Raw genomic sequence first — 26,082 nt, forward strand, 5'->3', positions numbered from 1 at the left:
TTATATGTTTAATGTTTGTTTGAAATAATTCTTGCAAGTTTGGAGGTTCGTCGTCTGTTCTTAAGGCATAACAAATTGGTATTGTTTTAATCGTTGTATTAGTTCTTACTGTTGTAAACTATGGACTGGGGGTGATACTGGATATATGTTAGACTATTAAGAACAATTTTAGGGAAGAACAGAAGGGTAGGAAAAGGCCGGAAACGGAGCAGATGATCGGAAACGGAGCTGAAATGGGTTTAGTGCTCTCAAAGAAGGAGAGAGCCAACTCCAGGAGGTTAGGAGCCCCTTTATAGAGCCGGATCCAAGGGCTAGGGAGCTGGCTCCATGGTGCTTAGAGCCTGCTCTGTTGGTTAGAGAGCAGGCTCCCTTGTTTTGACGAATTCCAGAACAATTTTGGGCACTGTTCTGGACGTGTTTGGGATTCTGAATTGTTTCAAGGACTAAAATGAGAATTTTAAAAGTAATTTCATGGGATTTTAAACTCTCTAATTGCATAATTTGATCTGTAGTGCAAATAGAATAAACAGTATAAAAAAATAAGCAACTTTGCACGCTGCTAACGGATAGGAAGGACTGAATTATTTAATCTTGTTTTGAAAATTTAACGTATTGTAGCATGGACTCCAAACATGATATTATGCTATAATTGAACCCACAATGCATAATTTATCTCTATATGCTAATGGTATTCACTGTGTGGAAGTTTTAAGCAATGTACGTCGCACACGGTTAACGGATGTAAAGTATTTAGTGCTTACATTTATTTTAGCAACCTAGATAATTGGTGTAGGATTTTTAAAGTTGTTTTGGATGCATAATAGGGTCTTATACATATTAGATTTTGTTATGTTTCTCCTGGATTTAATTGAAGAATAAATTACATATTTTCTGTCAATTACATGGATGTTGGTCTGGTTTTTAATTAAAGAATTAGTAAATTATATTCTATCAATTACATGGATGTATACTATATTTTGAATTGATGAACTATTAAATCTTGTCTCATCAATTACATGGATGGATTCTGGATTTTAAATTGACGAACGATTAAACTTTGTCTCGTCAATTACATGGATATTATTATGGATTTTTAGTTGATGAACTGTTTAAATTCTGTTTTTATCAACTATATGGATTATGTGGATTTTATTTGATGTATTGTTTAAGTGTTGCATTATTTACGGATCATATGCATTATATGCACCGGTATGGGACGGTGGCATATGGAGGGACGGATTAGATCAAAACACTAATTCCTACCCATTCATACATACAGAATGGATTAACTAAAACAGTTAAATCCTACATGGTTTCATGTCCTGTCAACTAAAATAGTTGAACGACATATTGGATGGTTGTTTATATTTCTGTATTAGGTTGGTAGGGATTTAATTAAAACATTTAAATCCTAATTATATGTTATGTTTTGGCGACGAACAGTTGACCGACACAACATTGTATTTGGATGGAATTTATATATATAATTATGGTACCGCGATATGAGCTTGAGTCTCATAGTCGACGGTTAGGGAGTGTATTTACAGTAGGATGCGTACCCTGTTAGGCTTAGGTAGTCATGCCCACTCAGGTACGTTTTGCATGTTGCCTTCTATTCAGGTTGAGACCCTCATCATAGTCCAATAAGAATCCTGTAGTGTGCATATATATATTTATTTACGGACTATATAAATATGGTTGAGACATCTAGGATGTATCTGCATATTGGGTCTCGGTTTGGATTGTAGTTAGGATAGAACTTGTTCGTGAGCCTGACCCACTATTATTTTTCAGGTATCGGACGGTTCTAGTCTTAGAGCTTGTTCGTGTTGAGCAGAGACGGTCTCTCATTCTTCCTACTGCGTAGGATCACTATTTGTATTTAACTTTGGATTTCCTTTTTTTATTTATTTTGTCTTCAGTTTGGATTTTCTAGGGGTCCACACGGTATGGATTCTTGAGTTGTATTTTGGAGGATCAGTTGTTATCAGAAGACTTTAGTAATCAATGGAAATTTATTCTGAGGTTTTCATTATTTGATTATCACTTTAGTATCTTTTCAGCAATTTTCTTTTATTCCTGTTTATCATAATTGTATTCTGTGTTCATTTATTACTAATTGGTTTGATATCCTCGGGTAATTGGGCGTGGGCCTGGCCAACCTGCATCCGGAAATCCGGGGGTATCACACGATTCATCCTCAAACATCCTTAAGGTAACACCATCATAACAAAAGAATAAGCATCATTCTCGATACTCCCCCACAACAACCACTATTTACCACTAGAAAAGAACCTTCATACGGTAATGTCATGTCGACAAATCCTCAAAACAAATATGAACATAAAAACCAAAATGCTCAACACTTAACTGTCACCTCAAAACCATCAAACAAGAAAACTTTATACCCTAGGTTCAACATCACTACCTCCCCTCTTCACCGTTCCTCAAAACACCCTTGGCCTCGACAAAAGTCGAATGGGGCTAACAACTAAACCTACACGATCAACTTTTTCCCAATCATCCTTATCATCAGTCCACCTTTTCGGATCTTCAAACAACTAGCACTATCTCTTAATACCTCAGACCTGATTAAAATAAAACTCCAGTCCACATCCTTCAATTTCTAAAACACAATCTATTTGGTATGCATCACCCACCATCTATCACTTCACCTACAACAACCAAACATACTAATGACCCCATACAACCTGCCTTATAGTGCAATCCTGTTCTATACAACTAAAGCTAACCACTACACATCACCTCGAGACTCTCTAGACAATCGTGCCAACCCAGAACCCCGCTCATTGACCGAACCATGCAATAGACTCACCGAGAGTCAATTACCCATAGCACACTCCTGTAATTCCCCAAAATGAGAATCACTCATCGACAAACCAGTCTCTAAAACGGACTCTTACAAGACTACAAAGTGATTTACATCCTGCAACCGGTCCTATATCACCCCAGGCCTACAGAATCCAACAAGTCCATATGACAGTCATGTGATACCCACGGATTTCTGAATGCGGATTGGCCAGGCCCACGCCCGAATACCCGAGGATATCAAAAACAAAATTAGCAATAAACGAACACAGAGTACAAAAGAATAAAGAAGAATAAATAAAATGCTGATAAGAAACTAAAATGATAATCTAATAATAAACCTCAGAATATATTTCCATTAATTAATAAACTCTTCTTATACAACTGATCCTCCAAAATATAACTCGGGAATCCATACTGTGTGCACCTGTAGAAAATCCAAACTAAACAAATGACAGCAATAACTGTCTAAATTAGGAAACTGAATCATAAAGGAACTCCTATGTAGCATCGGAAAAATGAAGTAGACTGATCCCCGCTCAGCACAAACAACCTCTACTCCTGACGAACACCTGAAAAATAATGGTGGGTCAGGCCCACAAACAAGTTCTACTCTAGTACAGTCCAAGCAGAGATCCGATACATGTATACATCCTAGTCAATCCAACAGTAACTAGTAGTCCATATATATATATATATACACACACACACACACTAAAGGAACCTCACTAGACTACAGGGTTATCTCAACCTGAATAGTAGGCAACATGCAAAACGCACATATAGTGGGCATGAGTACCTAGACCTACCAGGGTACACAACTACACTATATCTAGCTACACATCCCTGGCAATATACGTACCCTAACCACTGATCCTGAGACTCCAGCTCATATCATGGCACCGTACTTATATATATAAGATTTAATAACCATCATATCCAGTATAAATTAATCCTGCATAAGTCATTCAACTTGTTCAGCTGACCTGACTTGAATATAAGTAGGACTTAACATTTTAGTTAATCCATTCCCTTATATAATAAATTAATCATGCATAAGTCATTCAACTTGTTCAGCTGACCTGACTTGAATATAAGTAGGACTTAAAATTTTAGTTAATCCATTCCCTTATATAAAATAGGTATGACTTAACTGATAAATTAATCCGTCCCTAGAATGCCACCATTCCATACCGGTGCATTAAACCACACAATCTAATAATTGATGTAACAATTAAAGAAATACATCAAACAATTCAGAAATAACTATGATAATATGATATCAAGTTATCACAAAATAGGAATGACTTATTATTTATTTAAGTTTCCTATATCATATGTCCTACACAAACTGAATCTTATATATGATGATATTTTATTATACCGTCAAATAAGCATTCTCCATATTAAATTCATCCTACACATTTAATCTCAATTGTTAAAACATTTTAAAAGATTAAATACATTTGTTTGTTTTCAAATAGCAAGCATCATTATGATTGAGTCTATTTAAATTTATTTAAACCCAAACCTAGTCCCTATTTAATGTTCAGGAATCCTATGCATGTTTTTACGTTCCATTATTCTACAGATATGAAAAATACATAATTTAAACCTGTAAAAATTCACACCAGAAATCAAATCAAAATCATGCAATTATCAATTCATAACACAAGAACAAATATGAACCAATTTCATAAAACCTATGTTCTAATCCAATTAAACATGCATAATTATTTAATTTTATGTGTTTAATAAATCCTGAAATTTCCTGGGCATGTATAGAAACACGAATCAAAGGGAAAGAGATAGAAGAAGAACTTGCCTTAAACTTTCGGATCGAAAGTTAAATTTCTTCTTCCTTGATCTTCTCTCTACAGGGTTTTTCCCCTCTTTCCTTCATTTTCCTCCTTCCCTCTCTAACTCTCTCTCTAGAATATATCACGTGAATATTTCTAGCTCCCTTTTACAACATATAGCTATATATTTATAGGCTAAATAAAATAACCCTAACCCTTTTCCCAATCCAAGTCAACTTAAAAAAATAAATATTAAAATATTAAAAAGGTAAGTAAAATATGTTACGTATATAATTTATGTATATCTTTATTAAATAAATAAATTATACACATCCCATTATTTATTAATGGATTATCCAATAATACCTAAGTTACCATAATATTATAAAGTAACTTAAAACATAACACGGATCAAATTTATGTATATTTTTATTATTTAAATATGAAACATATATATCAGATTAAATATTATTACCCAAGTTAAAATAAAAGTAATTAATAAATTACCCATTATTTATTAATGGATTATCCAATAATACTTAAGTTACCATAATATTATAAAGTAACTTAAAACATAACACGTATCAAATCTATGTATATTTTTATTATTTAAATATAAAACATATACATCAGATTAAATATTACTATCAAAGTTACCATAAAAGTAATTAATAAATTATTTTCCCTTTTATATATGTATATAATATATATCTATATATATACATACACAACTATCCATGTGTAATAATCCATACCCATCCAACCTCCTATCTAAGTAGTCCATGAGACTCAATTGGTTGGTTCATTACTATTAACTATAATCATAAAAGAAAAATAAAAGAAAATAATAAAATAAAAGAAAACATTTAATTTACAATTAATCAAAACACCATTTAAGCACATAATTTAATTAAACAATTAACACATAGACAAATACAAATAATACATAGACACATAATCAAATACTCAAGTAACACTTAATTCAATTAAACCCATAAGCAATTAGTCAAATAATCAATTAAATAATTAAAAGTACAATTAAAACAAATAAATAAATACCGAGACTATCTTTTTAAAATTAGGGGTATTACAAGTCAGAACCAACACGCTTCCTTAGACCGTACCGAAAAAACCCGCAATATACATCTACAACCCATAGACTACATTCGTGACTCAAACAACTTCTGTCACACCTACCACAACTGGTTTGAAAAGAACCTCCGCACCAAACTGTGACCCAAGTCACAAACACTAGCCTCCTAAGGTCATACCTTTCTCCCTCGAAACCCTCACTCGTACATTTGACCTCCACGGTCACAGGAACACATCCACCGATGCATGAAACTCACACACAATAAAGACACCATGCCGTGAAATATGAACCCATTCTAAAGTCATGCTCTAAGCACCGTATAAACACAATAAGAAAATCAGGAGGACCCCACTCTGAATAGCTTAATCCACAAGATGAAAGACCAAGCAATTTGTTCGATAAGAACTGGCACCCAACAATTCTAGAGCAACTGAGCTCCTCGTCTACCCAGGTCAAAACTTACACAACCATCCCATGCTCGACCGCATAAACACATAAGAATATAGGTATATATACAAGACATACATATATATATATATATATATATATATACACACACACATAATAACAGAGACATAAACCTTGACATGACCGTATCCTATCACATAAGTTTTAAACAATGAGTCCATTAATTTATTATACGAAATTAAACATCCCTTCCATCCTTATCATCATTTCGTATAATACACATTTGCACAACCCATACTCACAACTTGTCATCTTATCATGTATAACATGCTTTTAAATATATTCACATTTCATTTACATAGTTGGATTATATAACTACTTCACATACATGGCCATGTAACACAAATTTTTGCATTTAATCACATAAGCAATTAGCAAATAGGCATGCTTTCAAAATTCTAAACACGTAAGCATGTAATCACATAAGTAAATAGAGAGGTAAACAAGTAGGTATGCTTCTCAAACATTTAAACACTTTAACACGTAACACATAATCATGTAATTCAACTTCCCTATGCAATCCCAAGTAGGCCTCTACCCGTCATCCTAATGGTATTCGAACCATTGCTCTGATACCAAATTTGTAACGACCCAAGAAGATACCAAATAATAATAATAAAATATATAAAATTTCAGCATAACCTCCGCAGAAAAATCCTTCTACAACCTGTTGAAATACATAAAAATGCAATGGCCCCACTAGGCCTTAAACTAACCTATCATGTCCCAACGCACTATACAATTATCATATCACATTCCCAAAATGATTACATTTATATAAAAAGTCTCGTTCCTCTATCTTATCCAAATAAGGAACACACCTTAGTTATATCAAGTTACAATCCATAATTGTAGCTAAAATTTAAAAGTCCATAACTTACAACATTATACCAGTTAAACTAAAATTTCACTAAATAGTTAAGATTACATTTACAAAATATTAGAGTTCTAATACAAAAGATAGCAAATTAAAATGGATCTTCAATCACGTCTAAACTTGTGGTGGATTGTCATCCGCCACCTCTTTTTCGTATCCTGAAAAATGTTAAAAATATTAAGGTGAGCGTAAGCTCAGTAAGAAGTGTCTAAGACACACTTCTTATGACCCCGTGAATCCACGTATAGAATAGAAAATAAGAGAACGAGATCATACTATACCGAGGATGTAATGTTTGCAATTTATTTACACATGTATACATATTTGTGATGCAAAAGAAAAGTCAAAGGAAATGGGATTTTAAAATTTGGTGGTGGGGCCCACCTTGCACTTAAAGGAAATTGTGGCCAAGAGACCATTTGGTCTCATCCTCCTTCTCTCTTCCCGTAAATCTCTCTCTCCTTATCTTGTTCTTCATTTTTCTTTTTCTTTTGCTACAAAAAATTCAAGTTTCAATTACTTCCTCATCTCTTGGAGTTTTTGGGTGCTGTTTGCAGCAAAACAGAGAGCACGGCGAGATCTACATGTGAGTACAAACAATTTCAGCTTTTGGCCACTCTAAGAATTTTGAAAATTTGGACCCATTTGAGGGTTTTCTATAATTAAGAGGTAGGGGTGCTCTGATTCATGTTTTCTTTGATCTTTTGTGAGTTTTCCCCTTTAATTTGATTCTAAGCATGGTTGATTTTAGCAATTTTGCCTATGTTGTTGTGGTTGTATGTAATTAAGGCGATAGATGTATTAAATGTGTTAATTGAACTAATGATTATGATTATATACTTGGTGGTGAAAATACATACTTAGTATTAACATTTTAGATGCCCCATGATTTTTAATTGTTAAGAAAAGTGATATTGAAATTGTGAAAATAAATGTTAGGATTTCCCTTAATAATGTGATCATGATGTAGATGGAATGTATAGGATTTATTGTATTTTTTTCTTGAGAAATTGCTATGATGCTAGATATATGATGTGTATCTCTATGTGTGTTATGTGTAAATAATATATGTGTGTATGATTTGTTGATTGGATATAGAAAACATGCTTTTATGATTATGTCCTTATTTAATATGTGTAATTGTAGAAATTTTGTTGACTTAAAGCATGCTATAAATTTATGAGAAAATTCTTCTTTAGTATGAAATGTTGTTAAGGTTTGATGATGTGAAAATTATGGTAAATTGTGAAGCATGAAGCATTCGTGCATCCATTGGGAAAGAAAAAGGGGAAAAGTATTTTTTTTTAAAAGCCAATGAAATTGTTTTGGGGAAACGTTTTTGAAAGTGTTTATGAAAACCGGACGCCTAGGATATGCCTAGTGGTCCATGGTATTAGTGTGGTCTAGAAGGGAGTACGGTTGAGCTAACTAGGCCGGATGCGACGCCTTGGAAGTGTTTTGTGGTCATGGATAGTTAGTCAACCCTCCATTCATGACGCCTTGGAGGTGCCTTGGGTCGGATTACACTAACGGTTTGAAAGTTGAAATGGTATTGTTTCAGAAATGGGGAACAACATTGCATTGCATGGCATTGCATTGGCATACATTATATATTTGGTGGTTAGATGACTTGCGTATGTATTTGTTGATTATTAACATTACTTTGCTTATTTTTCCCTAGATATGATCTCGTTCTCTCGTATCCTATTCATTGTATGGATTCACGAGGTCGTAAGAGGTGTGTCTTAGACGCTTCCTACTGAGCTTTATGCTCACCCCATCATTTTAACATTTTTCAGGTCACGGGAAGGTAGTGGCGGATGACGTTCCCTAATAGGTTTGAATGGGTTAGTGGACTGTTTTATTATCTTTTATATTTGTGATTTCGTTTGTTTTGTATAAGTTTTGGGAAGACACGTGCATTTCGTATCGGCCTTAGAACTTACCATAGTGCCTTTAGAAGACCTCGGGGTTCAGGTAAGAACCCGGTTAGCGATTCGAACCCTTGGGTTCGGGTCGTTACAGGGGATGTATACCATAACTACAACATCCAATATAAACAAATATGCCATCCAAGTCACAAACACGCCATGTATGCCAATGAAGTGCAATGCCATACTCATGTCACTCCCCATTTCTAAAACATTTCTGTTTCAACATCCAATCCGTTAATGTAATCTGACCCAAAGCACCTCCAAGGTGTCACGAGGGAGGGGTTGGTTAGTTTTTCCCCGACCACATAGCACCTCCATGGCGTCGTCTGGGTTGTTCAACCACACTAAAGTCTCTCTCTAACCCCCTCTAGATCACACTAAAACCACGGACCACTAGGCGCCTCCTAGGCGTCCGGGTTTTCGCAAACGCTTTTAGAAAACATTTTCAAAAAATTTAATTTCCTTTGTTTTGAAAACACTTATCCCATTTCTCTTCTCAATGGATGCAAGAATGCTTCATGTTTCAAATCATCAATTCAACAATAAATTTTTCACACATACCATCCAACATAATTTTCTAAAACACATAACTCATTCTTTCAATCAACATCAATTTAACATGGTAAGCATTTAAAACATGAATTTAACTTCACATAGGTATATATAATCACTACACAACAAGTAACAAGTAGTCATGTGTTCCATAACCAATATTTAAACTATTTTGTAAGAGATTTTACAAATTGAGCATGCTTAACATCAAATTAAACAAGAAAACTCACAAAAGCACAAGAATTTATATATTAGAACACCCCTACCTCAAATTGTAGAAAAACCCTCAAAATGGGTCTCAAAACTCGAAATCCTAGAGGAGGCCAAAACTGAAATTGCTTGTACTCACACGTAGATCTCGCCGTGCTCTCCATTTACCCACAAACGGCTTCCAAAAACTCAAAGAAATAAGAGATTAATTGAAACTTTAGTTTTTGATACAAAAGAAAAAAGAAAAATGAAGAATAGAAGAGGGAGAGAGAGGATTACAGGGGAGAGAGAGAATCTATGAGGCCAATGGTAGCCTTTTGCCACTTAAAGTGGTGGTGGGTCCCACCACCAAAACTAATTTATTTATTTTTCCTTTTTACGCCACACAATTATATATACACATTTAATAATTCACAACTACATAAATATAATAAATAAGATGCTTGAGGTGCAAATGGACCCAACTAAAAATCCTTGTACTCAACAATTCCGGTAGCAGGTCTCACACGGGACTGTCCGGCCCGAAAAATAGAAAAATGCAAAAATGGCAACCTTGGCATTTCAAAGAGTCCTGGACGCAATGAAATATCCTAACCAACTCTCAGACACAACCGACACATTCCGAGGTGTCCAGCACGCAAAATGAGAAAAGACGAGAATGCCCTTGCATGAACGAAAAAAATTCTAGAAAAATGAAAAATGGCGAAATTCGAAAATATTACAGCAAATGTCCATTTGCATCTTCATATTCTTTGCGCGGTTTTGAAGCAACACACATAAATATATACACACACGTCCATGTACACCCGCAAATCTCTATCTCCCATACACACAAACATCTCTTGTACAAACACATATTTATCTATACAAAAATAGTAGGTCATTCATTGATGTTGTCCAATCACAAATACACAAATAATCCCTAATTGCAAAATCTGAAAAGTGATAAATAAGAAAATCAGATAAGGTGATTGAATTTATCACCAAAAAAAAACAAAAAAAAAACAAAATTGTTATTGTATTTATTTATTATTTTTTAAAATTTTATAATTACGAATTATTTATACATTTGTGATTAGACCATATCAGCGGTAAATAAGGATGACATACTAATGAGCAAGTTTTTTTAAGTTTTAGACCGATGTAAAAAAATTTATTGGGGGCCAAGTCTAATAGCAGAAGGAAATTCCTTTTTATAGAGAAGGAGGCAAGTATTTTCTTCTTTTAGAAAAAGCTTGAATATAGATATTTTGACTATTTGTGGAATTGTAAACTTACGCTTTATTTTTATCAAAATAAAAATGTTGTATGTACTACTACTTTGCCGGATTTGATCGGTTGTGGCGATCAACACCTTCATAACGTAAGGCAAAGTGTCGTTGTTTAAGGTATTAAAAATAAGGGTTAATTTTATTGACACCCCCTCAGATTTAGCCAAATGTCACATTGAAATACTTTTCGAAAATTATTATCACTCAAACCCCAAATAGCTTTTTCGTCAATGACACCGTTAAAAATGTGCGAAAAGACAATTTTACCCCTAATTTTTTTAATACATTTTATTGTAAAATATTTTAAAACTAAAATGACTAAAATACCCTTTTCCTCTATGCAAATTTCCCGCACTCCCATTCTCTCACTACAAACCCTAATCACCAAAAACCCAATTCATCACGCTTGTTGTGGTGATTTTGAAAGCTTTGAATATGTTGTGTGAGACCAAGGACAAAAATCATTTATTAAGAGGATTGGTATTGCCCAAGCAATGACAACGCCACTAACAAGTAACATCAACAACAATAGTCAATACCATAATTATAGCAGTGGTCTTTCATCTTAATGTTTCCACTGATGGGGTCATCTTTCTTCATCTCAATTTGAACAGAGAAGAAGTGGGACATATAGAGAGAGAGAAGGGAAATAGAGTACTGGTAATTGTACTCTTACTATTTGTTTCTATTCTCATTTCTTTTGTTCTGTTGATCATGGTTAATGAATGCAAATCTTTCTAAATGGTAAATGGAAATGGAAGAGAGAATTACAATTCCTTTCTTCTGATGGATACTATATTTGTTATTTTTTTTGTTTACTGGGTAACTAATCTTTTTGTTTTGCTCTTCCAAAAAAAAAAAAAAATCCTTTCATATCTCTAATTAATTTAGTTCTTGATTATCTGTGTGTACATAATATATATATATATATAGAGAGAGAGAGAGAATAATTGTAAATTTTTAAGGTCAAAAGGTATTTAAGTCATTTCAATTTTTTTTAAGTCATCTTAAAGTCAAAAGCGTAACAATCTCATTTTATATGCAAAAAGTGTTTTGAAACCATGAAAAATAAGTTTAGAGGTGTGAGTAAAAAAGAGATTTAACCTTTATAATGTGAGTGATAGTAATTTTCGAAAGGTGTTTTAATATGATATTTGGTCAAATTTGAGGAGGTGTCAGTGAAATTAATCCTAAAAATAAATAGGGTTAATTTCACTGACATCCCTCAAGTTTGGCCAAATATCACTCTAAAACAACTTTCAAAAATTACTATCACCCATACTGCAAATGTTTGTTCCGTTTTTCACTCACACCCCAACCGTCACATGTAGAGTTCTGACACCATGTAAATTAACTAAAATACCCTTTGACTTTGTCAAAATGGTTCTTTGACCTATAAAACTAGATTAAAAGACTAAATTATCCCTAAATGTTTTTCAATTTACAATTATTTATATATATATATATATATATAAATGGAAAAACTATTGTACAAAACTACCCCCACTAAAATCAGTCACCTCATAAAAATTATGGGTATTTATGTAATTTTAAAAACCGACCCACTATCTCTCACGCACATTTCTCTTTTCCCTTCACATTGTCTGCAAACCCTCTCACCCACGCCGGCAGTGGAGGTTGTGGAGATCAGATAACCCAATTGTGAAATAAATAAAAAAAAAAACCAATTGAGTAATTAATCTCTCGTACACAAACCAATCAATCATAAACTAATTCAATAAAAGAAAAAATTGAGACCAATAATTAACAAATTTCTCTCTATATAGGTGAGAGATGCAGACTGCCTGGAGGCTGTTCGTGAAGGCCGGTCTGCAATTTCCAGCCGGAACCGTTCCTCCATTTTATATGGCGGTCGTGCTAGCCGCTGAAGATATATATATATATATGCCTGTATTATCTATATCTATGTGTTTATGACTTCAGATCTCTGATTACATTTATTCTTTAAGATCCATATTTACATCCAATTTGGCAATTAATTTAGATAGGAAAAAAATGTTTTAATTCCCTTATTTAAATGACTAATTTAATTTTGAAAGGATGTAGCTGGGGATTTTATTATATAGATGTATATACATTTTTTCTCCGAAATTAGATTTTGTTCTGTTTCAATCTGTTGTTTTGTATTGCAGAGTCTTAGAGTGGCATTGTTTTCTGGTGATTCATAAACTGATGCTCAGAACGGTAATTTAGAGTCTCATCTTTACCCGGAAGTATTTCAGAATAGGTTTAGTATGCTCCTTTCAGACTTTTTTATTTTTTATTTTTTATAATTTCAAACAGATATCACAACCCTTAGGTTTGGTAGTGGCCGGTGGTCGTTTGTGGTTGAGAGAGAGGGAAATTTTGGCTGCCTGTCGGGGTTGGGATGGTAGTGGTAGCAGCACCGGTGTAGGAGGTGGTGGTGGCCCCGTCGACTGCGATTTTGACAGTGTCGACGTTGATTTGGGTTTTTGTTTGTGGGAATGATTGTTTTAGATAAAACCTAGTCGGAATCGTTGCTGGTCTTCATCATCTTTGGAGTAGCTCCGTCGCCGTCGCCGTCATCTTCGCCGCCGTCATCGCCGTCATCGGCGTCTTCATTGTTGCTGGTGCAAGGCCACCGAGCCTATTTGTATATATATATATACACATATATATTTTAAAGAGAGAAACTGTTGGGGGCAATTTTGTCTTTTTAAATTTGTTAATATTTTAGCTTAAAATGAATTTTAAAAATAAGGGTAGATTTGTCTTTTCACATGTTTTTAACGGTGTTAGTGACGGAATAGTAAAATTGGACCTAAGTGATAATAATTTTTTAAAGTTGTTTTAGAGTGATATTTGGCCAAACCTGGGGGTGTCAGTGAAATTAACCCAAATAAATAAATAAATAGAGAACAAAGCAACGAAGTCATACATTACAAATAATGGATAACTAGGTCAACTAGGCCTAGGCCCAGGACCAGGCCCAAATGTCCAACGGCATCATCTACTACTGTTCTGTTCCTTCCCCCTTCCGTGCCAAAAAGCGTTTACTCTCCTCCGGCGGCTTATCACCCCGCGCGCCGCCGCTCCCTCCGCAGCCAACGGAGTTGAACTGGTGTCTGGCATGCACGACGCCGTCCCGTTCAGCATTCTTCTTCGGGATTCTGTCCGTTTCGTGCCCTACGCTCTCCCCCAACCACCTCTCCACCGAATAAGCTCGTCACGTTGCCAAAACCACCGGTTCCGTGTAATTAATCGCTCTCATTTTCTTTTCAATTATACAATTCAATTTTCTTGATTTGTTGATTCGAATTTGAAATTTAATTTCTACAAATCTAAGATCATTGACCAAATTGTTTCTGCAATGTGTGCATGAACCATTCTTTTATTATTATTGTTTTATTCTTTCTCGGAACTTTATACTAGTAAAGTTGTCAAAATTCCACAGGACAGAGTCTCAGATAAAAATGGGATTACCGTAAAGAAGTAATTGTAGAAGTTTAGACAATGACTCTATTTCTCTTTGAAAAATAATAGAATTTTTTTTTTTGTATATAATGATATGATTTAATACTTGATGGTCAAGTATCGGATTTATCTCCTTTTTACAACCATTAGCTTCTTATCAATTTCAGCTACAAGAAAAAAAAAATGATAAAAGTTCATACAGTGGAACTATATCTTTCAGATATACCTCATTATTCTGAACATTTCCTTATGAACCAGCTATAATTGTCTAACTAGGAATTACTTCTTCCATCTCTGTCTCTCTCTTTCCTTCTCCTCCTTCATACATAAGAAGAAATGTGTTTCTAATCTTGTGAAGTTCATTTAGAACATCCGTAATATCCATCCGTGCTCTTGGCAAGTCAGAAGAGCAGCCATACCATATTCTGAAAAAAACAAAAAAACAAATAACATATTACAGAAATCATTATTTTCGAACTTCCAAATTATTTTCATTAAGGGCTTATTCATAGTTACAATATGCTTAACCTGGTTACACAAAGCAAAACGGAGTCATCAAGAAATCAACAAGATGTGGTTTAAATATAATCTAAAGCAAGTTTCATATACTTACCGTTAAAGTACACCTTAGTCCAAAACTAAATAAAATCCTTGAAGAAACTAAATCAGAGAATATGTACCAAAAGGTAATTGCATAAACTTATGGAATAATTATACGATAATATATTACCTGGTGCGACATTACCAATTGTTCCTCTGATCCCGATTGAAGAACTAGATTGTGAATGATTGGGTTTACCTCTGGTGGCTTCAAGAAACCTTGATAGACCAAAATCACCCACATGAGCGCAGAGCTCATTGTCAAGAAGAATATTACTTGGCTTTAGATCGCAATGAATGATTGTTGTTTCACAATGATTATGAAGATAATCCAATGCAGATGCCACATCAATTGCAATGTTTAGCCTTTGTATTAAATCCAAGCCCTTTGGATCCTTCTCAACAGATAGAGTTGGGTGTAACCAGCTCTCTAAAGTCCCATTTGGCATGAACTCAAAGACCAAAGCATTGAAATCATTTCATTTGAAGTCCATGCTTGAGCAAGATGTAATGATCTTGAGCAGATTCCGGTGGCAAATGTTCCTCAAAGCTTCACATTCAACCAAGAAGCTCTTGTCGGCTCCAAGTAGTTGAAGGTTGAATACCTTCACAGCGACAATTTGTTCACCAGAGTTGAGAATTCCTTTATAAACAGAACCATAACTCCTTGCACCAATCAAGTTGGCTGAAGAGAATCCGTTGGTAGCACGTTAAAGTTCTGCATAAGAGAGTGTTGGGTACTCATTTCCCAACGGACAATCTACGGAAGACTTTAGTTTTGACCTTTTGATCAGATAAAAAACAGCCGAAACACATGCTATGAACGAAATTGTAGAAAGAGTGATACTTGTCACAAGAATTATCACTTTTTGGGGGAACAGCTTTTTTCTTGCCCTTTGTGCAGGACATGCATGCAATTCCAATGCCTTGATTCCTCCACAAAGTTTGTCATTTCCCACAATTGTAAATGCAGTAACATTCATGAACACTCCTTTATTTGGAACTTCACCCTCAAACTTATTATAAGAAAGGTCTAGGTCTTCAATCAATCGGCACTCGCCTAGAAAGCTTGGAATTTGTCCTGACAAACTATTATGAGAAAGATTTAGGTCTCGAATTCCTTTTAATTGCTGTAAAGATGATGGAATAGTGCCTTCGAAAAGGTTACCCTCCATATGCAGGGCTTCTAAAACTAGACAATCACCAAGACTGCTTGGAATTTCTCTAGAAAGTTTGTTTTCTGAGATATATAATTGTTCAAGATTTTTCAAGTTACCCACTTGTGATGGTAGTTGTCCTGTCAAATAATTGTGATTTAACAAGAGTTCAACTGTGAGAGAAGAAAGTCCAATAACTTGCTCAGGTATCACACCAGTGAGGTGATTAATTTGAAGATCCAATGTTTGTAGCATTGTGCAATTACCCAAAGATGCAGGTATGCTTCCCACTAGCATATTTGCTCCTAATCCAAGAATACTCAAGATGATGGGATTTTTCTTGTGATGTTATTAATGGAAATGAAGAGTTCTTCCAACTTAGAAATTTTCCCAATAGATTCAGGAATGCTTCCAGTGAGCATATTCGTATCTAATACTAGGGAATCTAAGTTGACGAGGTTCCCTATTCCCTGTGGTATGCTTCCAGATATGTAGTTTACATTTATCCACAGTGAGGTGAGATTGGTGGATAGATTTGCAATTGAATTGGGTAATACACCTCCAAAATAATTCCCACCTAAAAGTAGATCTTTTAGATTTTAACAGTTGGTTAATGAATCAAGGAAGCTCAAGTCATTGGCTTTTTTAGTTCCGAGTCGGTTATTAAAAATACTTAGCCTATCTAGATCTTGAAGGCTACGCAAATCCATTGGTACAGACCCACTAAAAAAATTCTCCCCTATATCAAACTTAACAAGTGCTGAAGCATTAACCAATGATGGTGGAATAGGCCTAGAGAATTGGTTCCCACCAACCAAGAAATATTGTAGTTTTGGAAGGGTCAATCCCAGTTCTTGGGGGAGCCTTCTGCTTAACTGGTTGAGAACTAGAGCAAAGGCAGAGATGGATGAGATATTGTAAAGCGGAATAGGAACCATTCCAGACAAATTGTTGGCACCCAACTGAAGAAACTGCAAGTTGGAAAGCTTTCCAAGCTCAAAAGGAATGCTTCCTTCTAGATTGTTGGCACCTAGATCAAGTGTGTGAAGAGCAGAATGATTTCCCAAAGAAGGTGGGAGATTGCCAATGAAAAGATTTTTGGAAAGACGAAATTCCAAGAGATTACCCTAACTGAATAGGAATTTTTCCTACAAGTTTGTTTTCAGAGATGTTGATGACACTGATGTCGGAGCAATGAGTCAAGTTGGTAGGAAACTCACCTTGGAAAGAGTTTTTGTAAAGCGAAAGATGTTGTAGCCGAAACAATCGACCAATTTCTTGGGGGATTGTGCCACGGAAACCGTTGTTCTCGAGATGGATCGCTCTAAGGAAGGTAAGATTTCCCATATAAGGAGACAAGGAACCAACTAATTCCAGGGAAGACAAGTTTAGGATGGTCACCCTCTGATGTCGATGACTACATGTGACTCCTTTCCAACTACAAAAGTGGATGGAATCATTTCATGAGCGAAGGACTTTGAAAGGATCCTTAAGAATTTGATCGCTGATGGCTAACAAGGTAATTATTATTTTATTTATTGTGTCAATTCATGAGAATGACCCCATAGTTACTCCATTTGCTTTTGTAAGACATACATGCTGTGTATTGAAAGTGCAATGGGGCCACACTGTAACGATCTAAAGTAACCCTCTTCATACATTCTTGGAATCAAGTAAAGAGAATGACTTTCTTTTTAGCTGTTATTTCCTGTCACTAGTTCAGCTTGTTTTAATTAACTTGATTGTTGAACCTGAGATGGGTAGTTGTGGAGACTTTGGATAATTAATGGGTACAAGCTAAGGTGTGAATAAGAAGTAACCTACACATAGTTAATTATAGAGTCTGTTTGGACCGGGGAAAGGTCAAGGGTGCTGGCTGACATTTTTTTCAGTGATAGTTTTGACGAGCTTGTTTTAGCCCCAAAAAAAATTTTAAAAAAATAAAAAACCAAAAAAGGGTGCAGCGATCAAAACATATGAGTTATGCCCTTGGCATAAGCTGTTTTTGGGCCAAACTCCAGCATTTAGGTCCTCAAAATCACGGTTTTTTCTTTTGGAAGGTTGTTAAATAATTTGGAATTTTTGTTTGTAGTCTAAACGGAGTTGGATTCTTCTGATTTTTGGTTTCTAGTGATTAGTTTTCTTATCCTATCTTTTCATAATTTTTGGAGAGTTGAATTTTAGGCTTATTTTTACTTTGGGTTATGCTGTTAGGTTTTTTTTTATTTTATTTTTATTTTTATTTTTATTTTTTATTTTCAAATAAACACACTCACCCACTGTAATGTTTCCGATTTTTCCCATTTTCCATTTTCTGGAATTTTCTGATTTTTTTTCAAGGGTATTTCCGTCTTACCTCATTTTGCATGCCGGACACCGTGGGGTATGCCGGGTGTGTTCGAGAGCTGGTTGGGGTACTTCCTTGAGTTCAGGACTCTTGGAAATGCAATGGTTGCCATTTCGGCATTTTTCTATTTTTCGGACCGGGAGGTCCCAGGTGGGACCCACTACCGGGGTTGTTGAACACGGGGGTTCTGTTTTGGGTCCATTGCATTTCATGCGTTGTTATTTTGTGCATAAATTAAATGTTAGTTTGTGTGGTTACATTTTAATTTGTATGTACACATATATTATAAAAAGTTAAAGGTGAGATTTTTTTTTTTTTAAAGTTGTGGGGCCCACAAGCCATTCATTTTAATGGCCCTAAAGCCATTTTACTGCTCATTCTCACTCTTTCTCACATAATCTCTCTCTTTCTCTCTCCTGCTTTCTTTTTTCTTTTCTTTTCTTTTTTTTTTTTTCATTTCTTTTAACCTTTATATTTGTCCTCCACTTTCTGGTCTTGGTTCCTTGACGGAAAAGGTTTCTCTCATCGTTCTCTATCACATAGCCAAAGTACTTAAACGGTGATTATTTTATGAATTTTTGAAGTTTTTAGTTCTAAGACTTCGGAGGGGGTTTTGGGCCACTTGAAGTCGGATTTCAAAAACGCGCCTTTGGAACAGTAGAATCTCTCCGTCGTCGGCTACGTTCCCACCGAACAATTTTCCGTTCCGCCGCCGTTGACCGACGTTGACTTCCGTTGATCGGCATTGACTGCGTTGACTTTTCCGGCCGGGGATGCATTTTGTCTACTTTTGAGGTAGGGATGTCTAAACCATTAAGTTTTGACTTTAGTTGAGTTCGTATACTTGAATTCTTGATAAACATGCTTAAAATGATAAATTTCGGTAAAATTGAATGTCAGTTATGTGCTTACGTGTTGTCTACGGGACGCATTCCCCTATTGAATGCATTTTTTAATTTATTATTACTTATAAAAAAAAAAAAGTTATGTGCTTACGTGCTTATGCGACGAAACATACTCTAGATGATATTAATTGTGTATGTATATATGTGCTTAGTTGCAAAGTTGTTTAATGAATATGCCTTGCGTTGAATTTGTTTCTTGAGATTACATATATATGATGATGAGTATGTATGGCTAAACTGATAAAGTACAGGCATGTTTATATCGCCTTCATTCATGCATGATTCCATTCATGGCATGTGCATGATTTGGGAAAAGTGAGATTGAAATGATTTTATTTTATTTTTTAAAAGAAATGTGTTTGGAAATGATTGTAAGGAAATAAACCGGATTTCGCGAGTCTGAGGCTAGGTTGACCTAGAGGGAGCTTGGCCTGGTGTAGGGCGTGAAAAAATTGATACTAGGCCCTTTAATGATTGCCAGGCTTTGTCAGAATTGGAACCGGGAATAGCTATCAATCTCGCCTCAGTAAAGTCAGTTAGCGGGTTTTCGAAAAGTGAGTGTTGGGTCGGTATAAACCAAGTTTGGGATGGGATGCATCACACTTCATATCATGTGCATGATTTTGAAGAATTGTGATATGTGACTACGTGTATTGATTGTTATGTTATAAATATTGTACGGACTCCAATTGCATGACTCCGGCTTCTTTTCTATTCCCGTTCTTTGGTTGTTGGCTCAAGGGAGTCCAAAACCAGTGTTTTATGCATTACCTACTGAGCTGTTGAGCTCACCCCTTATCTTAACATTTTCAGGAAACCGGAGGAGTATGGACGTATGACTTGTATCCATGGACTTAAACGCAGCTGCCATTGTACCTGCATTTGTAAGTTTTCTGTGATGTTAGTGATATGATGTACTATGAGTCTTGAGATGACGTATATATTTTATGCATTGACATAGAAAAGAACGGTAATGCCTTAGATGACCTCGGGTTCGGATAAGGACCCGGTAAACAATTCTGACCCCCGGGTTCGGGTCCTTACACCCACTATGTATATTATGCCTTCACCGAAGCTCAACCACTCAACCTCCACTGATGGGAGGAGAGCTTATACCATTTGAGAAGAGGAAATAAGAAGATTTAAAAAGAAAAGAAGAATGATTGCAACGTCAATAATCAGACTCATTTCTAGTGAATTTAATTTATCATCACAAAATTATTGTCATTAATATTCTCAAAAAGACATTAAAAACCCTCTAAGTCTGGAAAAAAATCTACAATACCCTAGGGGTACCGTACCTTCGGGGCCTTTCAGCCGTTGGATCATGCATCACGTGGGTCCCACCACCAAGATTTGATTTAAATTGCCTTTTATTGTTCTTAAAATTCCTCTGCTCTTAAAGATCATATATTATTTTTTAATGTCAAGAAGTGACAATAATAAATTCAAATAATATCAAAAGAGTGAATGTTATATACATATTTTTATTCTTTTTTTTTTTTTCTCTCTACCTGTCTCGAAACCGGGACCTAGGACTTAATAGACTTAAAGATTTAGGGACCCAAAGCCACTTGGGCATCAATTTATATCAGGTCATACTAATTAGGAGACACATAGCTGGGAAAATGAAGAATCAGGACATAACTATTGCGGTTGACTGGGATCCTTATATGTAGAAAGCTAGGAATAGAAGGGTGTTTGCAGAGAAAAGTTGTGGAATTAAAAGGATAAGAGATAAAGCAATTGAGCAATTCTATTAAGTATCAGGAGGTGAGGTGGGATATGTTAACACATATATACTAAGTGACTCATAAGGAGCCAAGTTCCAATTCTCAGGTAGATGAATATCTAATGCAACAATGGAACAACAACCAAAAAAAAAAATTGTAGATGTTGCATATAACAGTGATACCTTTATGATGGTTGTGGATTAGTATTCAAGGATTGAATTGCTGCAGTTAAATGGTTTCAGCATGTAAATGATCCTTACTCAGCAGAGGCTTCAACGCTAAGGTGGGTTGTTCAATGGGTAAACAAAATGGGACAGTAGGGCGGAGTAGAGATCTATTCTTCTTATGTGCTGATGAATGACTGTTAAGGGAGTGTCAATAAGCTTATCTACCACCATTGATAAGATCGTCCAATATATTGTCAATCTTATGAAGATGCAGCATAATTTTTAAGTACAGTCTGTGACGGGAGCCAAACAAAGTTGCCCACTTTACTGCTCAAACTGCTTTGAAGTAGAGAGTGAATGTGAATGCTTTAAGAAGGCTGCCTAGTAATGTCTGTAGAGTATCGTTGAAATATTACTCCTTCTGTTCATACATCTAGAAATATGTTTTTGTTTGCCAGGAAAAAAATATAGATCGAATTCTTGAAAAAACTTGACATAACGTTAAGACAGCTAATTTAGGCAGCACCTCATAGTCAGAATCCTCTGAACTGTGTCAATGATGATTTCATATATGTTGATATGATTTAATACTCAATGGTGAAGTATTCAATTTATCTCCTTTCTACAAGCAGTAGCTTCTTAGTAATTTCACGATGTTGAAGATATATAAACATAGCTACAAGAAAATAATGATAAAAGTACATATAGTGTAACTATATCTTTCACATATACCTCATTATTCTGAACATTACCTTATGAACCAGCTATCATTTTCTAACTAGGAATTACTTCTTCCATCTCTTTCTCACTCTTTCTCTCCTCTCATCCATACATAAGAAATACATTTATAATCTTGTGGAGTTCATTTAGAACATCTGTAATATCCAGCCTTTCTCTTGGTATGTCAGAAGAGCAAATGACTCCAATTCTAAGCACCGATACCAAGCAATCTTTTGTTCTGGCAATGTTGCATTGGTTGGCCCTTTCAGATTCATCGTCCTCATCCAATATGAGTAGAGAATTGACAATCCCCATCACTCCATCTGGAAGCGCCATCTTAGCATAGTTATGCAGGCTGAAATTGTCTGTAAACATACTACTAGTTGGCCTTTTTCCAGTAAACATCTCCAGTAAAAGAATTCCATAACTATACACATCACCTTCCACTGAAACCACCCCACCCATACTATATTCTGCAATTTGAAACGAATGATGGTGCTTAAATTGTTGAAGTACTTCAATAATTTCTAATTTCTAAATTACTTTCATGATTTATATTTTGATACTACAATACTACATAAAAATGAAATACTACAATTTAATATGCTCAACTTAGTTATAGAAAACGGAGTCATATGGCAATTCACCAGGCTGACGTTCAAAATAATTTACGTAATTTCATCTACTCATCCTGCAGTGTCAAGGAGGTTCGAAACTAAATAAATACATGGGAGAGCATATACGAAAAGAAATAATAAAAGTTAAAGAATAGACATATAATTGTAAATTACCTGGTGCAATGTAACCAATTGTTCCTCTAACTCCAATTGATGAGCTACTTTGTGTATAATTAGATTTACCATTGGTGGCTACAAGAAACCTTGCAAGACCAAAATCACCTACATGCGCACAAAGATCACTGTCAAGAAGAACGTTACTTGGCTTTAGATCACAATGAATGATTGCCGTTTCACACTGATGGTGAAGATAATCCAATGCAGAGGCCACATCAATTGCAATGTTCAGCCTTTGGATTAGGTTCAAATTCTTTGAATTCAGCCGTATGGATGAACTTTGATCCAGTTGGTCAGATGAAATTGGGTGTAACCAGCTCTCTAAACTCCCATTAGGCATGAACTCAAAGACCAAAGCCTTGAAATCATTTCCTTTAAAATCTATGCTTGAACAAGATGTGATGATCTTAACCAGATTGCGGTGGCGAATGTTCCTCAAAACTTCACATTCAGCCAAGAAGCTCTTCTCAAAACCAAGCAGTTGATGGTTGAAAACCTTCACAGCGACAATTTGTTCACCAGAGTTGAGGATTGCTTTATAAACAGAACCGTAACTCCCTGCACCTATCAAGTTAGCCAAAGAGAATCTGTTGGTAGCTTGTTGAAGTTCTGCATAAGAGAGTGTTGGGCACTGATTTCCCGATAGACAATCTACAGAAGACTTTTCTTTTGACCTTTTGATCTGATAAAGAACAGCAGAAACACTTGCTATCAACAAAATTGTAGAAATAGTTATACTTGTCACAAGAATTATCACTTTATGGGCGAAGTGCTTTCTCTCTCTCTCTGTGGGATCACATGAAGGTAAGTGTAATGCATTGGTTCCTCCACAAAGTTTGTCATTTCCCACAATTGAAAATGCAGTAACATTCATGAACACTCCTTCATTTGGAACTTCACCCTCAAACTTATTATAAGAAAGGTCTAGCTTTTCAATCAATTGGAACTCGCCTAGAAAGCTTGGAATCTGTCCCGACAAACTATTACGAGAAAGATTTAGGTCTTGCAGTCCTTTTAATTGCTGCAAGGATGATGGAATAGTACCTTCGAAAAGGTTACCCTCCATATGCAGGACTTCTAACACTAGGCAATCACCAAGAGTGTTTGGGATTTCTCCGGAAAGTTTGTTTTCAGAAATATACAATTGCCCAAGATTCTTCAAGTTACCCACCTGTGATGGTAGTGCTCCACTTAGATAATTTTGATTTAAGGAGAGAGCAATAGTGAGGGAAGGAAGTCCAATAACTTGCTCGGGTATCGCACCAGTGAGGCAATTCTGTTGAAGATCCAATTCTTCTAGCCTTGTGCAATTACCCAAATATGCAGGTATGCTTCCCTCTAGCATATTTTCTCCTAATGCAAGGTTACCCAATCGAGACAAGTTTCCAATAGATGATGGAATTTTTCCTGAGATGTTATTTACAGAAATGAAGAGTTGTTCCAACTCAGAAATTTTGCCAATAGATTCAGGAATACTGCCAGTGAGCATATTCGTATCTAAGGTTAAAAACTGTAAGTTTTTGAGGTTCCCAATCCCTTGTGGTATGCTTCCAGATACGTAGTTGTGATCCATCCACAGTTGGGTGAGCTTGGTGGATAGATTTGCAATTGAATTCGAAAATACTCCCCCAAAATAATTCGCACCTATTAGTAAAACTCTTAGATTTGTGCAGTTGATTAATGAATCAAGGAAGCTCAAGTCGTTCGGTTTTTTAGTTCCGAGTTGGTTATGTTGAATATTTAGCCAATCTAGATCGTTAAGGCTTCCCAAATTCAATGGTACAGACCCACTGAAAAAATTATCACCTATCTCAAAATCAATGAGTGTTGAAGCATTAACCAATGATGGTGGGATAGGCCCAGAGAATTGGTTACCGCCAACTAAGAAATATTGTAGTTTTGGAAGGGTCAATCCCAGTTCTTGGGGGAGGCTTCCGCTTAACTGGTTGAGAACTAGAACAAAGACAGAGATGGATGAGATATTGTAAAGTGGGGTAGGAACCATTCCAGACAAATTGTTGGAGCCCAACTGAAGAAACTGTAAGTTGGAAAGCTTTCCAAGTTCAAAAGGAATGCTTCCCTCTAGATTGTTAGCACCTAGATCAAGTGTGTGAAGAGCAGAAAGATTTCCCAAAGAAGATGGGAGATTGCCAATGAAAAGATTTTTGGAAAGACTCAATTCCAAGAGATTAGACAATGACCCTATCTGAATAGGAATTTTTCCTACAAGTTTGTTTTCAGACATGTTGATGACACTGATGTCGGAGCAATGAGTCAAGTTGGTAGGAAACTCACCTTGGAAAGAGTTTTGGTAAAGCGAAAGATGTTGTAGCCGAAACAATCGACCAATTTCTTGGGGGATTGTGCCACGGAAACCGTTGTTCTCGAGATGGATCGCTCTAAGGAAGGTAAGATTCCCCATATGAGGAGACAAGGAACCAACTAATTCCAGGGAAGACAAGTTTAGGATGGTCACCCTCTGATGATCCCAACGACTACATGTGACTCCTTTCCAGTTACAGAAGTGGATAGAATCATTCCATGAGCTAAAGACCTGGAAAGGGTCTTCAACAATTTGATCCTTGATGGCTAGCAAGGCTTGCTTGTCCGTTTCATTTGTGAAGCCGAAAGTGGTACTGGCTGTGGCTTTTGAGGCAAGTAAAAAAAAGCTCACAGAAAAAAAGATGTAAAAGAGGATGGAAGATGAAGTTAATAACCTAACCATGTCGTTGTGCTTCTGGAAAGCTGATAGGGCGAGTATAAACGCACTATGTCTTTGTGCTTCTGGAAAGCGGAAGCCAATATCTTATATTGTGGTGGACTTGGACGGTCAGGATGATTCAACTTGCTATATAGTAACCTATGTGGATAGAAATTATGCCTATAGCTGCTGAAGATTCATAGGATAAACTGTGAAGGAAAATGAAGGTGAAAGGTGATGAGCTTTTGGTGTGCAAATCATGGCCATTTTTATACACCAACCTATCAATTTATTATACTGAGTAGCTTTGCAGAAAATTCACATAATGAAGTCAAGAAAACACTTTATTTGCTTTCATGCTGTCCATTTCCATTGACTCTGTATGTTCAATCCACATGTAGCCTTTGTGATTATTTGTGATTCATTTGCTTCATTGTATAATTTGCAGTGTTAGGTCACTGAACAGCTT

At 35.6% G+C, this 26,082-nt stretch overlaps 1 protein-coding gene and 1 pseudogene across 1 annotated transcript; both read right to left on the minus strand.

Annotated features, from left to right (window-relative positions):
- Positions 1–13,539: 13,539 nt before the first annotated feature.
- Positions 13,540–16,543, minus strand: LOC132281448 (receptor kinase-like protein Xa21; annotated as a pseudogene).
- A 23-nt stretch (positions 16,544–16,566) lies between these two features.
- Positions 16,567–20,369, minus strand: LOC132281449 (LRR receptor-like serine/threonine-protein kinase EFR). The gene is made up of 3 exons (XM_059783148.1): positions 20,270–20,369; positions 16,920–17,276; positions 16,567–16,823 (listed from the first exon to the last, which is right to left on the minus strand). Exons 1-3 carry the CDS (start codon positions 20,367–20,369, stop codon positions 16,567–16,569), a joined length of 714 nt encoding a protein of 237 aa, XP_059639131.1.
- Positions 20,370–26,082: the final 5,713 nt, after the last annotated feature.

Source organism: Cornus florida, unplaced genomic scaffold (assembly GCF_030987335.1).
Source record: "Cornus florida cultivar Cherokee Brave unplaced genomic scaffold, ASM3098733v1 CherokeeBrave_3.0.0_Hap2_Chr11, whole genome shotgun sequence".
Classification (NCBI taxonomy): Eukaryota; Viridiplantae; Streptophyta; class Magnoliopsida; order Cornales; family Cornaceae; genus Cornus; species Cornus florida.